Source organism: Scylla paramamosain, unplaced genomic scaffold (genome assembly GCF_035594125.1).
Source record: "Scylla paramamosain isolate STU-SP2022 unplaced genomic scaffold, ASM3559412v1 Contig33, whole genome shotgun sequence".
In the NCBI taxonomy this organism is placed as follows: Eukaryota; Metazoa; Arthropoda; class Malacostraca; order Decapoda; family Portunidae; genus Scylla; species Scylla paramamosain.
The window spans coordinates 762,540-776,836 of record NW_026973698.1 but is presented as its reverse complement, the minus strand read 5'-3'; the positions used below and the strand labels follow the sequence as shown (position 1 = coordinate 776,836).

Here is a 14,297-nt window from a genome sequence, read left to right as displayed (position 1 = left end):
AGAGAGAGAATGTTCAAATAATGCAAACATATCTTTCCATGTAAATATATAAAGATATAGAATGGATTAAAGGAGGAATGATGTTTCATGTAGAGATTTGAAAGAATACAAAGAACAACCACTAAGATAGTGCCAGAACTGGATGACTTGACACATGATGATAAAGATTAAAAGAAACTCGGATAGAAGAGAGCTTCCTAAATAACACACATCTTTCCACATAGGAGTAGTGACATATGAAATGGAGAAATGTGTGAAAACCCCTGCAGCTTTAGGGTTAGTCAACCAACCTGAGGAACCAGACAGAAATGCCCTTTTGTTATGGACAAGAGATGAACCTCAATATTAGAGAGAGAGAGAGAGAGAGAGAGAGAGAGAGAGAGAGAGAGAGAGAGAGAGAGAGAGAGAGAATGTTCAAATAATGCAAACATATCTTTCCATGTAAATATATAAAGATATAGAATGGATTAAAGGAGGAAGCAGTGAAAGGCAAAAGTGTACATCAATGAATAAAAAGGCTGGAAAAATAGACACAGAGGCAAATTACAAACTTAGTGGCCACGGAACTTTTACTAATGAACAATTTGGCGAGTCTGTCTGTCAGTGACCTCACTATCACTAACTCATACACCTGTTGCTGTCAGTGGAGGACAGTGGAGGGGTGGGGGAAGGCACTGCTTCTTCACAGGGTGAGCGTAGCTATAATCCGGGTCGCCGTGGGAGGGACGGTGACCCTGCCTGGCCAACAGTTCCTGTCCCCGTGACCTGTGGTGGGATGACGCACTTCTGGCCTCGTCCAAACTTTCCTCGTGACTGGTGGTTGACTCTGTCCTGGAGCGACCGCCACCCACCATGTCAGCCACAGTCTGGTAGTCCCCGTCTGGTGGGCAGGGCAGTGGTTAGTCAGCTTGGGGTGCAAACATATGGGTAAATAAGGGAACATATGTCGCTCGTTTGCGACAACAACGTCATAACTAAAAAAAAATGGATTTTCGAGTTATCCATATAGACATATTCATCTTGAAACGCAGATTTTTTGGCAAAAGTGTCATAATTGTAGTTAAAAAATTGACCGCTAGAGGCGCTAAATGTCATAACGACATAACATAATATGTACCAACTTCTTTGCGTGAAGACCGTTACATGTCAGTTGTGCTGTGACCATCGTTGGGGTAACTACACTCACGCTGTCATTTAGAGTGTCATATTTTGATTTAGAACTATGTTAGTACAAAATGTAAGTACTGAACTTATGAATTATGTTTCATGCAATAATGTGTTATTTTGATGTAATACGTTTTGTCTGCAAACATAGAGCTCTATATTTTACGTCATTATTCAAAATGTGTCATTATTGGTAAAAACAAACAGATCTATGTTTTACGTCCTAATTCAAAATGTGTCATTATTGGAAAAAAACCTTGTGAATAATAGGTGTTGTATTTGAGTTATGACAGTATTGTTACAAACATTACCTCGTATTACAGCAGCACATTTTTGTTTAACTTAAATTATGTCATTGTTATTTGAAAATCTTGCGAAAAACTTAAAAAAGTTAGTGTATTATTTACATTGGTGACATTGTTGCAACAAAACATTGTATTCATAAATATCATATTTTTTTTCAGATTAAATGGGTACCATGTCATGTAGAGGAAAACTTATGCTAGAATTAGCATTAAAGGCTAAGGAAAACAGTGAAGAAAACCCTGAGAAAAATAGTACAGGTATATACTATCATAACCTTGATTATATTTCTATATAATTTGCTTTAAGGTGGGAGGTAAGCCTATTTTTTTTATTAATGAGCCAATTTTAATGAAAACTATTTTAACAATCAAAACTTTTGGAGGAGTAAGGCTTTGAAGTTTAAAGATCCAACTTTTAAAAAATGCAAAATAAAGTAAAATTTTCAGATTTTTTGGTTCTCATTGTTAAAAATTTGGACCCCCATCTGAGGAATTTATAGTTCCCCCCCCAAACTAAAAAAAAAATGACATGCTGTCTTACATACCATAGAGCGTTTTTAACACAAAAAACAAAAATCACATTTTAGACCCATTTCTTTGTACTTTGTAGGATGTGAACTTGCTGTTGACCCTCAAATCAATGATGACCATCTGCTGCCATCAGCAAGCATTACGGGTGCAAGCTCTGCTTCAAATAACAGGAAGTCTTCTTCTAGTAGTGACTCGTCCTCTAGTAGTGACTCGTCTTCTAGCAGTGAATCATCTTCTAGCAGTGACTCAGAAACTGAAGATATTGACACAGATGATTCCGTGAAAGATAAGGACTATATCCCAAGCAAAGAGGAAGAAGAGAGTTTTAACCTTGAAGAGAAGGACGCAGTTGATAAAATTCCTGTACTAGTTAGTCCGCAAAAGGGACGTAAACGTAAACAGCACCTGAGTCAATGGAAGAAACATAAAGTGAAAAAATGAAGGAACTCTGGAAAGGCTTATATAAGCAAAAATAAGAAAATAAGACCAGAAAGGAAAATGAAACTGCCATGTGGAAATAAATGTCGAATTAAATGTTCAGAACAGATAAATGAAGAAGAAAGGCAAAAACTCTTTGACTCTTATTGGGCATTAGGAGACATTGCTCAACAGTGGCAGTTCATTTCAAACTGCATTAAAACTGTTAGACCTAAATACAGGTATGTTCATGAGGGAGGCAACCGTCAACCTAGGAACAATAACAGTTCCTTTCACTTCATGGTTGGTCAGAATGAAATTCGTGTTTGCAAACTTTTTTTCAAGAACACACTTGATATCAATGACCGGCCAATAAGAACAGCTTTAGTAAAGCAAAGCAGAGTTGCTAATGTTCTTATGGAACCTGATAAGAGAGGCCAACATGGTAATCAAGTAACTGTTGATCCTGAAATTAGGAAAGGCGTCAAGGCACATATTGAGTCTATCCCTCAGATAGAGAGTCACTATACGAGAGCTACATCAAGTAGGACATTCATATGCGGCTCTAAAACAATTGCAGAAATTCACCGCGATTATGTTGAGAAGTCCAAACAACAAAAGGTACCTTATGCCAATTACACTCTGTTTTATTGCATTTTTACCACAGAGTATAATATTTCTTTTTTTGTTCCTAAAAAGGACCAATGCGATGTTTGTTCATCTTATCATAATGCAGAGAATGAAGAACATAAAGATAAAACTGAGAGTGAAGCAGTTGTTGCTGTTTATGACCTTCAGGCTGTAATGCAGATACCAAAAGGGGACATTTCAGTTTTTTATTACAAGTCAAAGCTGAATGTTTTAAATTTTACTATTTACAATGCTAAAACAAACTCATGTAATTGCTATGTCTGGAATGAAACTAATGGCCAACGTGGGGTTAATGAAATTGGGACCTGTGTTCTCGAATACATTAAAACCTTGTGTGAGGCAGGAGAAACTGACATAATTTTTTACTCAGATAACTGTTCTGGCCAACAGAAAAATAAGTTCATGATGGCACTTTACCTTTATGCAGTAAACAACTTACCAAATATAACTTCAATAACACACAAGTTTCTAATAAAAGGGCATACCCAAAATGAGGGTGACTCTGCCCATTCCCTAATTGAAAGAGAAGTAAAGAGAATTTTAAAAAGTGGACCCATTTATGTGCCGGAAACTTACGTAACGGCAATTCGAACTGCCAGAAAGAAAGGACAGCCTTTCGTAGTAAAAGAGCTTTGTTACAAAGATTTCTTGAACATCAAGTCTCTAGCTACTGAAATGGGACCTATCAATTGCAAGACTCTTCAACTCTCTGATGTTAAAGTAATGAAATTTGAAAAGCAGTCACCACTGTCAGTTTTTTGTAAACATTCCTATGGTTCAGACTATAAGGAGCTTAAAATTTTGAAAAACTCAAATAAAGCCACCTCCATTAATGACTTATTGCCATGTTACTCCAGCAAACTTACATTGCCTGCTAACAAGAAAAAAAGACTTGATGGACCTTTGTAATAAAAATCTGATTCCACGATGCCATCATAAATTTTATGAAGACCTGTAAATGAAATCAATCTTAATGAAATGAGTTAAAATACAAATTTAGTATGCCTATTACGATATTAATTTTTGTTGTATGCTAATTCATTAGGTACATATTATTTGAATGGAATATTAAATAGATGTTTATTTTAAAATGTTTTTTTTTTATTATACAGTCCATCTTTCATTTATTTGAACATTTTTGAGTTGTCTAATTCCTTAGGCATATTTGAAAGAAATTATAATTAGGAAGAATCTATTAGGTTCAAGGATTTTTTATTTGAAAAAAATGATAATTAGGAAGAATCTATTATGTTCATGAGGATATATATATATATATATATATATATATATATATATATATATATATATATATATATATATATATATATATATATATATATATATATATATATATATTTGAAAAAAAATTATAATTAGGAGGAATCTATTATGTTCATAACAATGTTTTTTTTAATATCTTTTTGTGTTACAGTCAATATCTTTCATTTATTAGGAAGTATCTATCATTTTCATAATAAGAAAATGTATTATCATCAATCTTGTCAAAGTCATAAGCAATGAACAATACATAATTAAGTAACATATTGGTGATTATTTTCCTTTCAATAATGGCACAAAACAAAATAGTACATGAGAGGTCTACTATTTTTTTATGAAGAACGTCATATTAAAAAAAAGCATTATAAAAGTTTAAATAAAGATTTGATTAGTGAAGATATTGTAACTTCACCACCCCGTGGGCAGTCACACTTACACTTTTAGGGTCCGGTGCTTCCTGCATACGTGACGGTGAACTTACCCTGCGGCGCTCCGTGTTCTCCCCTGGCTCCCCTCAGAAGGCGAGTAGTAAAACACACTTGTGGCTTCTGGCCCTCTATTCTCCGTTGCTCACACTACACAGTAGTCCTATGCTGTAGCTCGGCACCCCGGGCCTCTTGTCGACCCTCGGAAGGCTTCTTGACGCCTCGCTCCAGCTCACAAAGGCACATACAAGTACAGGAGGCAGTGTCGGCGACGCGCGGGCTTTCTTCCCTCACCAGTGTTCTCCCGCCACTCTGACTCCCAAACTGTTCCGCCACCAATCCCAGGGCTGCTACACGTCACGTGATACTCCCGAGCCCCAGGGTAGGCGGCCGGCGAGGTGACGTAGTGTGACGTCATCCTCCACTTCAGCTGGGACTCAGTCTGGGTATCTTCATGATCTTGCCCTCTCGTGACACTACCCCCTCCTGTAAAGAGACTGAGCGCCCTCGCTCCCCAACTCTCTCTATTCCCTTTAGGTTACAGATACACCCCCAAAAACAAGAAAATAATACTTCAACTTTAGGTATATCAAAAATCAACAAAGAACATAATCCTCACTCCATTTGGGTGGATGCCGCTCCCGTCTGGGTCTCCCTACTACAGGTCCAGCGTCGACATCCGCCAGTGCCCCCTCCAAGGGACACAACTCATCCGCTCCACCTTCCTCCATCACCAGCGGCTCAGGCTCTCTCAGGTCCAGGTCTCCGTCATCCTCCATCACCAGGGGCTCGTCGTCCCCAAGGCCCTTGTCCTTGTCCTCCTCTTCGTCACTGGTCAGGAGAGCAGCTCGCTCTCCCCAGGAGAAGCTTCCAGGGCCATGGTAACCCCAGAGCCTGTCAGCGTGCACCACCAGTGCCCGCTTCCTTGGCCCTTGGCGTATCCTGAAGGTGACGTCCGAGATGACCTTCTCCACCACGTATGGCCCCTCCCAGGGGCTCTGGAGCTTAGGGGACAATCCTTTCTTACGCCGAGGGTTGTGCAGCCACACCTGATCCCCCTCGCTAAAGGGTGGTGCCGTTGCCCGGCGGTCGTACCGGTCCTTCATCGCCTCACCGGACACCTTCAGGTTACCCCTCACCTGATGGTGCACCTCCCGGAGACGGTCCTGTAGGGCTGTAGCGTACTGGGTGATGGTAGTGGGCAGGTCTTCATCCGGCGGCCTGCCAGTCACGAGGTCCACTGGTAGCCGGAGCTCCCGCCCACACATCAGCCGGGCTGGCGTGTAACCGGTCACCTCATGCACGGCGGACCGGTAGGCCAAGAGAAGCAGGGGGATTTTTAAGTCCCAGTCCTCCTGCCCTTCCTGGCAATATTTGGCCAACTCCTGCCCCAACGTGCGGTTGTAGCGTTCCACCATGCCATCCGACTGCGGCCGCAGGGGTGTAGTACGAGTTTTCTTGACGCCCAGCAACTGGCAGCACTCCCGGAATACTGCTGACTCAAACTCCCTGCCCTGGTCAGAGTGCAGCTCGTGCGGCACGCCAAACCGGGCGAAGAACTCGTCCACTAACACACCTGCCACGGTGGCAGCCTCATGGTTTGGCAGCGGATACGCTTCCGGCCATTTAGTGAAGTAGTCCATGGTCACACACACAAAGCGGTTACCTCTCAGTGTCTGAGGGAACGGACCCAGGATGTCCACTGCCACCCTCTCCATAGGTGCCCCAACCTGATACACCTGTAAGGGAGCAACTGTCTTTCTCCCAGGGCCCATCTTCCCACAGCACACGTCACACACTTTGCACCATTCACTAACATCCTTCCGCATGCCTACCCAATAAACCCGCTGCTTTAACCGCCCTAGCGTTTTCCTCACACCGAAGTGACCACTTGCATTTCCACCGTGAGCCTCGCGCACTAAGGCCTCCCTCATATTCACAGGGACAATTGTTTGCCAGAAGGCCACATCGCCGTCACATGACTCCCACCGCCGTTGCAGCACACCGTCACTCACTCGCAACACTGCCCATTGCTGCCACAACGCCTTGGCGGCAGGGCTTAGCGGGGCCACGCTTTCCCATGGCGGTTTTTCTTCGCCTTCTTCCCGCAGTGTCACTATGGGCCCGATATCAGCGTCCTGTCGCTGGGCCTGTTTGAGGTCCTCTCCCCACTCAGTGTCACTGACAAGACCGGCAGCCTTCACGCACACAGGCTCAGTCTCATGGCGTCTACAATGCCTGCAGTCACTGTCGCAAGGACGGCGACTCAAACTGTCAGCATTGCTATGCATTTTTCCAGGCCGGTATTCGATGTTGTAGTCATGCTGCTCCAGCTTGCCAATCCACCTGGCCAGCTGCCCCTCCGGGTTTCTGAGGGTTTTCAGCCACCTCAGAGCAGCATGGTCTGTCCTAATCTTGAATCTGGCCCCGTACAAGTAAGGATGGAAGTGATCAATGGCCAGGATCACTGCCAACAACTCCTTACGAGTGACGCAATAGTTCCTTTCAGGGGCTGAGAACTTCCTGCTGAAGTAGGAGACGACCCACTCTTGTCCGTCTTTCTCCTGGGACAAGACGGCTCCTACTCCCTCAGCACTCGCATCACAATCCAACACGTATGGTTTCATTGGATCCGGGTACGGTAACACAGGGGCGTTAGCGAGAGCCTCTTTCAGAGTTTCAAAGGCACGTTGACAGTCCTCGCTCCAGTGAAAGCATGCCCCTTTACGAGTCAAGTGATGGAGTGGCACCGCAATTTGCGCAAAACCCTTCACAAACCTCCGGTAGTACGTACACAACCCAAGGAACCCGCGCACTTCCGTCACACTGCGCGGCACTGGCCACTCCTTAACTGACTCTACCTTACCAGGGTCTGTTTTCACTCCCTCACTACTCACTATGTGACCCAGAAACGGCACTTCCCTCTGGAACAGGCTACACTTCTTTGGACTGAGTTTCACATTTGCCCCCCTGAACCTGTCCAACACTGTCTTAAGCCTCTCCAGAGCCCCCTTGAACGAATTCCCGTACACTAGCACATCGTCCAAGTACACCAGGGCGCTTTTCCACAGCAACCCATCCAACACACGCTCCATTAGACGCTCAAAGGTGGCCGGGGCATTCACCAGACCAAAACTCATCACTTTAAACTGATACAGTCCCTGCCCATACGAGAAGGCCGTTTTCTCTCTGTCCTCCTCCGCAACCTCAACTTGATGGTAACCTGATTTCAAGTCTAAGGTGGAGAACCACTGGGCCCCCGTGAGCGCGTCAAGCGTGTCATCCACCCTCGGTAGAGGGTAAGAGTCCTTTGTCGTCACCGCGTTAAGGCCCCGATAGTCCACACAACACCTGGTAGACCCATCCTTCTTCTTAACGAGGACAACAGCAGCACTCCAGGGACTAGCCGACTTTTCGATTATCCCTTGCGCGCGCAACTCCTCCACGGCTTTTTCCACTTCCAGCCGACGAGCAGGCGCAATCCGGCGGGGCGGCAACTTAACCGGCCGACTATCCCCTGTGTGAATGCGGTGTTTAACCAGACTGGTCCGGCCCAGGTCATTATCTCCCTGCGAGAAGACATCTGCATACAGAGTCAGCACTTCCTTCACCTCGTCCACCTGTTCCCCAGACAGGCATGCCGAACTCCTCTGCAATAGATCCTGCAGATGAGGTGGAACCCCAGTGCTACTCCCTTGCATGTCCTCGCAATGACCTTCCGGGTCCATAGTCGTCTGTACACCTTCACACTCTTCCGACCCTTGACTTTCCTCCTTCTGTTCCTTACTGAGACGGCAGCGGTGGCTAGCTTCGGGTAGGGACGCAGTATGGGCTCGGTGAGTTTCAATTGAAGCTTCACACTCCTCTGCGTCAACACCGCCCTCCTGTAGCGGCACCACACTACCTCTGACCGACATAGTCATTTCCCCGAAGTCCAGCACCGCCCTGCTCTGCTTCAGGTAGTCTAGGCCGAGCAAGTTCTCCCCGACGTCCGCTACAAAGACGGGAAGATGCTCCTCCGTGCTGCCAACCGCAATCCTGGCATGCACTGGTCCCCTCAGCTGTGTGCAGTGCCCTGTAATACCACACAGTTGTTGCTGGGCCACCGGGGGCTGTCCAGTTGCCACCACCCCGTCCTGCACGAAGGTACGTTCCGCGCCCGAGTCCACAGTGAGGCAGCAAGATTTGCCATCCACTTGCCCGCCCACCTGCACTGTCCGGGCACCCTCGGCGCGGCAACTTAGGCGGACTGGGGTCTCTGGCTCTCTGGCTGGCGCTCGACCCCTTCCACCAGCCTCTTTCCGTTTCCCCCAGCCTCCTTGCTATCCCTGGGAGAGATGAGGGCACACTCTGCCATCTTGTGCCCCTGACCGCAGTTCCAACAACAGGGTTTGTACTGGTACTGCCCTGCTCTGCCGTTGACAGCCTTTCTGCTACTCGATCCCTGCGGGCAGTACCTCTTGGTGTGCCCCTGCTGCCCGCAAGAGTAGCACTTACCCCTGAACTCACCTAGGGGCGGTGAAGGGCTAGAGTAGGCCTTCCGCACGGCCCCTTTCTTTGCCTTCACTCTCTGCGGGACATAATTCCCGCTGGGTCGCTCCCGCGTCGTCCGGAGAAATGACTCCATCTCCAGGCCCCTCGCCAGGGCCTCCTGAAGGTCCTTGGGGTGTGCCTGCTGGACGTATATCCTCAGTTGTTGGTTATCGATGGCATCAATGAACTGATCCCGCAGGAGAATGGTGATCATCTCCTCACTGGCCTCCGGGTACGCACGCCGCACCAGCACCTCCAAATCCTGCGCCAGGCGTGTCAGGGTCTCCCCCGGGCCTCGTAACCTGGCCCGGAACCTTGTCCTGAACACCTCGGTTTGGTGCTGGTACCCGTACCTCCTCTCCAGTGTCGCCGTCACTTTACTATACGAGCACCGCTGGGCAGCTGGCAGCTGGTTCAAGACTTCTAATGCCGGTCCTTTGAGTGCCCACACCAGCTGCATGGCCATCTCAGGGCGACTCCACTGGCGGGCACTGGCCAAGAGCTCGAACTGTGTCTTATACGCTTCCCAAGACACTGTTCCATCGAACTCCTGTGGCCGGCGCCTCGTCCCGTCCTTCAGCCTCCGTGATGTGGAGCTGGCAGCAGAGGGGTACGACTTTACTGAGGCTAGCGGGGATGGTGGAGGTGATAAGACGTTTACAGGAGAGCGTAGGGGAGACGGTATCACCTTGGCCAATGGAGAAAGGCTGTTTAGGCTTCCGTGACAACTATTATCCTCCTCCCCTTCGTCACTCCCCCCCTCAGTCTCACAAGCACGCCCACTTGACCGGAACAGCGTGCCTTTATGCTGAGAGAGTACAGGAGGCGCCTGTGCCGCCACAACCTCATCCACATATCTCCTCAGTTCACTGGCCGCTTTTTCCACTTCTCCCTTCACCTGATCCTTGGTGAACACTTCACTTAACACCTCGTCTTTAACCCGTGAACACTCCTCCTTCACGAGCCCCATAACCTCCTTAAATACACGGTCTACACTGCTCGTCACCGCTTGCAACTCAGCATGCTGTACCTCTCCCTGCGCCTTCAGGGCACTCATCTCAGCATGCTGTACCTCTCCCTGCGCCTTCAGGGCACTCATAACATCCGCTAGTGTGATTTCTTTCGCCGCCATGCTGACTTAATTACTGTAAGGCACCGTAACTTAACACAACACGCAGCTTACCATGGCAAAACACACTGCACCGTCCGCCCGCCCGCTGCGATCCACAAGTACGTTACCCGTACCACCGCTGCTCGCCTCCCCTGTCCAATACACACGCACACTCGGTAACACACCGCGACGCACACAGTTAGCACTTAACTCATCCCACGATCCTGACACCACTGTAACTTCACCACCCCGTGGGCAGTCACACTTACACTTTTAGGGTCCGGTGCTTCCTGCATACGTGACGGTGAACTTACCCTGCGGCGCTCCGTGTTCTCCCCTGGCTCCCCTCAGAAGGCGAGTAGTAAAACACACTTGTGGCTTCTGGCCCTCTATTCTCCGTTGCTCACACTACACAGTAGTCCTATGCTGTAGCTCGGCACCCCGGGCCTCTTGTCGACCCTCGGAAGGCTTCTTGACGCCTCGCTCCAGCTCACAAAGGCACATACAAGTACAGGAGGCAGTGTCGGCGACGCGCGGGCTTTCTTCCCTCACCAGTGTTCTCCCGCCACTCTGTCTCCCAAACTGTTCCGCCACCAATCCCAGGGCTGCTACACGTCACGTGATACTCCCGAGCCCCAGGGTAGGCGGCCGGCGAGGTGACGTAGTGTGACGTCATCCTCCACTTCAGCTGGGACTCAGTCTGGGTATCTTCATGATCTTGCCCTCTCGTGACAATATAATTATTTCAATTTCTATAAACTTTAAAGGACTATTTGATGTTTCAAAAAATGTTCCAGCTATGGTCTTTTGGGACTATTCACAATATTGAGAGTGTTTTCATTCTTTAAAATGGCTCTCGTGAAAAATTGCTATTTTTGAGTTATGACGACGTTGTCGCAAACGAGCGATGTATGGATGGATGGATTTCTTTTAACCCTTTCACTGCGATAACCTTACCTAACCTAACCTATAATTGAATAATACTAATTCATACAGTTTATCTTTGTTTATTAATCCCAACCTTAAATGTAAAAGCTGAAACAATAAAAATGAAGAAAAAAGTGGAAACAAATTTCCTTAATATTTATGTAAGCACAGCGACAGGTCGTGTTAAAGTGAAAAGATCACATAAATTCAATGAACCCTTTCCCTGTTGTCTGGCAAACCTTTCCTCAGTCACTCAGCACTCCAGCATGTCTGTTCCTGATCTACTCAAAACACTACACTACACTACACTAAGAATTGCAAAATCTATTCTTTTTTCATGCTCTTCTTTTTTTTGCACATGCTTATAAAGATTTCATACATATTTCTTAGTGCTGCAAATTGTTGCTTATTGCAGTGAAAGGGCTGAATTTATTATATTTTAAGTCACATTAAACTAATTAATGTAAAACAACTTATGCAAACCAAGAGCCACCAGTGCCAATGCCAGATTATTGGTCATGATGACTAACCTTGTCTTTTTCTTCTATCATTACTCATTAAGACCTTATTCCCTTATAAGAACACAAGAACATAAAAACAACAAAAGCTGCAAGAAGCCATCAGCCCTACATGAGGCAGTCAGTCCCTGTATAAAACATGCCTACCTATTTTGATCAATCATCCTGGTCCATAAATTTGTGTAATCTTTTAAAACTCACTATTTACTTGACACTAACAACCTCGTTATCATTCAATTACCACTCAATTTGAAAACAATTTTATTCCTCACTGTTTTTAAATCTAGCCATATTTCTGCTGCTTTGTCTCTCCTGTCCATCCATATACATGCCAGCCTGACACCTGCCTCAAGCAATGGTACACTCAGACCAGGCTATGTGAACTGTCTCTTCCCCTTGTACTTTTCTCAATCTCCAAGTGTTAACTCCACACTAACTGGCACTAAGCAGCACAAAACAGTGAGTGCTTTAGTCTATCTACTTTTCAATCTTAGGCAACTAATATAACAGTGTTTTATCTCCTTAGTTTAGGAGGAGTTCACAAGTGCACTATTGGTTTTGTAAGCTTGTCAGGAGCAAGTATTTTCACTTTATTTTCTGAGTATATGACCTGATGTGCTATGCCCAAGTTCCTGGGGTGTAGCAGAGTGGTCCACAAGATGATTCCTAACCACCAGGAGGTGACGGAACTAAGAGTATGAATGATGTGTGTATGAGAGTGTAGTGCTTTGCCTGGGCCACCCTATGAGGATTGCCTGTCTGGTATATAGAGAGTCAGGTACATTTTGCAGGTCTCCATTTGTGTTGGAGAGAATCCCTGCACTGTTCTGAAATATATGAGCTTCCCCTGACCATGACTGACCTGGCTTGAAGAGGGCAGGGACTCACAGGGCTCAGTTGTTGCCCAGGGCAGCACAGAAAGACACCAGGTCAGGCTCAGCAGGTGTGTCAGATTCAGTGGTGACCTCACTACTTGTCACCACACCTGCAAGGGAAAGGACCAGATGTGTGGTGGTGATGGCTGTCTGTCCTCTATATAGTGAAAAGTGGCACAGTATAAAAAGATGGGTTGCAATTTATGAATGAATGAATTGACTAATTGCTTTCAAGGCACCACAGCAAGGGTCATATGTCATCACATTAAAATATTAAGAAAATATGTGAAGAGAATTGTTGAATGTTCAGAAATATTTGTACATCAAAACTTCTGCACTGCAATGAACTGTAATCTTTATTTTTTTCCTTTTCAATGCATTTCTCAAGATTCATGATTTTCCTTTTTTTATAATTCTTAGCTGTAAATTTTGCAGTCATAAATCACAAGAAATCACAGGAAATGACAAATTATTTTACATCTCTCTCTCTCTCTCTCTTACTGTTCCCTAAGGGGTCCTCCTCCCACACTCCCAGCATCACCTTTAGTCAATAAATAAACATGAGTGCACTTTTGCTTAACACTCCATCACAGCACTCCATTACCATGCCATCACTCCCTGCCACAGCATCACCCCTCCCCTCCCACCCTGGCAACACCACCCAGCCACACCACCTACCACGTCAACACTGTTTTGCACCAGCCACATCTTAGTTAATCTCTTACATCACCTATAAGCCTTAAGCCTCCACACTCATCACACCACCACTCTCAGCTGCACTCCCACCCACACTGGCCAGACTTGAGTGTCGTTGGCCCTCCATTGGTGTGGCTGTGGGCGTGGTAGGCGCACACCAGTTCCTCATGGTTAGAACTGACAGATGAGCCACTTGCCTCCTTGCTGGCTGCACCTGAGGACAGTACAGGTGTGGTAAGGCTTTGACTTAGACCAGGTGTGTTAATTTGGTACCCTCTATTGGATCAGGTGTGTTAATTAGGTATCCTCTATTGGAGCCGGTGTGTGTATCCTTTATTTAATTAGGTATCTTGTACTGGTAGTGTTGTTGTTTTGTTTGGGCTGAAGGTAGATATGCACTAAGTGTCACTTATTTTTGTTGCCCTTGGCCAGTGTCCTTCCTACATAAAAAAAAAAAAAAAATTGATTATGTAGTGTTTATGTATTGTCTTTTGTATTATGTATTTTTATATGTATTTAGTGTTATGTATCATTTCATTATGTAGCATGTATTATCTATTGTGCACTGTGTATTATTGTACATGACTTATTTTGCTGATATTTCACTTTGATGGTACTGCATCAAACACTGACTGACTGACTCACTGACTCACTCACTCACTCACTCACTCACTCACTGAGCATTTGTGTGCATGCTGGTGTACATTCTTTGTGTCCTAGTTTCAATGCAATTATGAATAACAAACAAAAAATAATGCACACTTTATTTTTTTTATTAATGGCAAGAAATATTTATAACAGAGAGCTTGTTATGGTCATTAATTGGGACTCTCTATCATAACTATTTTTATTATCACCATTATTGT

The 14,297-nt window shown here is 45.6% G+C and overlaps 1 protein-coding gene and 1 long non-coding RNA gene across 2 annotated transcripts; both read right to left on the bottom strand.

The window, feature by feature from the left end:
• Nucleotides 1-144: 144 nt before the first annotated feature.
• Nucleotides 145-13,637, bottom strand: LOC135097833 (uncharacterized). The gene is made up of 3 exons (XR_010266186.1): nucleotides 13,526-13,637; nucleotides 12,723-12,845; nucleotides 145-880 (listed from the first exon to the last, which is right to left on the bottom strand). It is a non-coding gene; the product is annotated as an uncharacterized LOC135097833 (long non-coding RNA).
• On the bottom strand, nucleotides 9,012-11,167 carry LOC135097835 (uncharacterized). The gene is made up of 2 exons (XM_063999906.1): nucleotides 10,377-11,167; nucleotides 9,012-10,334 (listed from the first exon to the last, which is right to left on the bottom strand). The coding sequence occupies exons 1-2, from the start codon at nucleotides 10,434-10,436 to the stop codon at nucleotides 9,012-9,014; spliced, it is 1,383 nt and encodes a 460-aa protein (XP_063855976.1). The 5' UTR covers nucleotides 10,437-11,167.
• Nucleotides 13,638-14,297: the final 660 nt, after the last annotated feature.

Bases quoted from the DNA above. Each gene is read 5' to 3' on its own strand.
- LOC135097835 (XM_063999906.1), bottom strand. From the start codon at position 10,436: ATGGCGGCGAAAGAAATCACACTAGCGGATGTTATGAGTGCCCTGAAG. The intron at 10,335-10,376 runs GTACAGCATGCT...GCGCAGGGAGAG, and splicing joins CCCTGAAGGCGCAGGGAGAG to GTACAGCATGCTGAGTTGCA.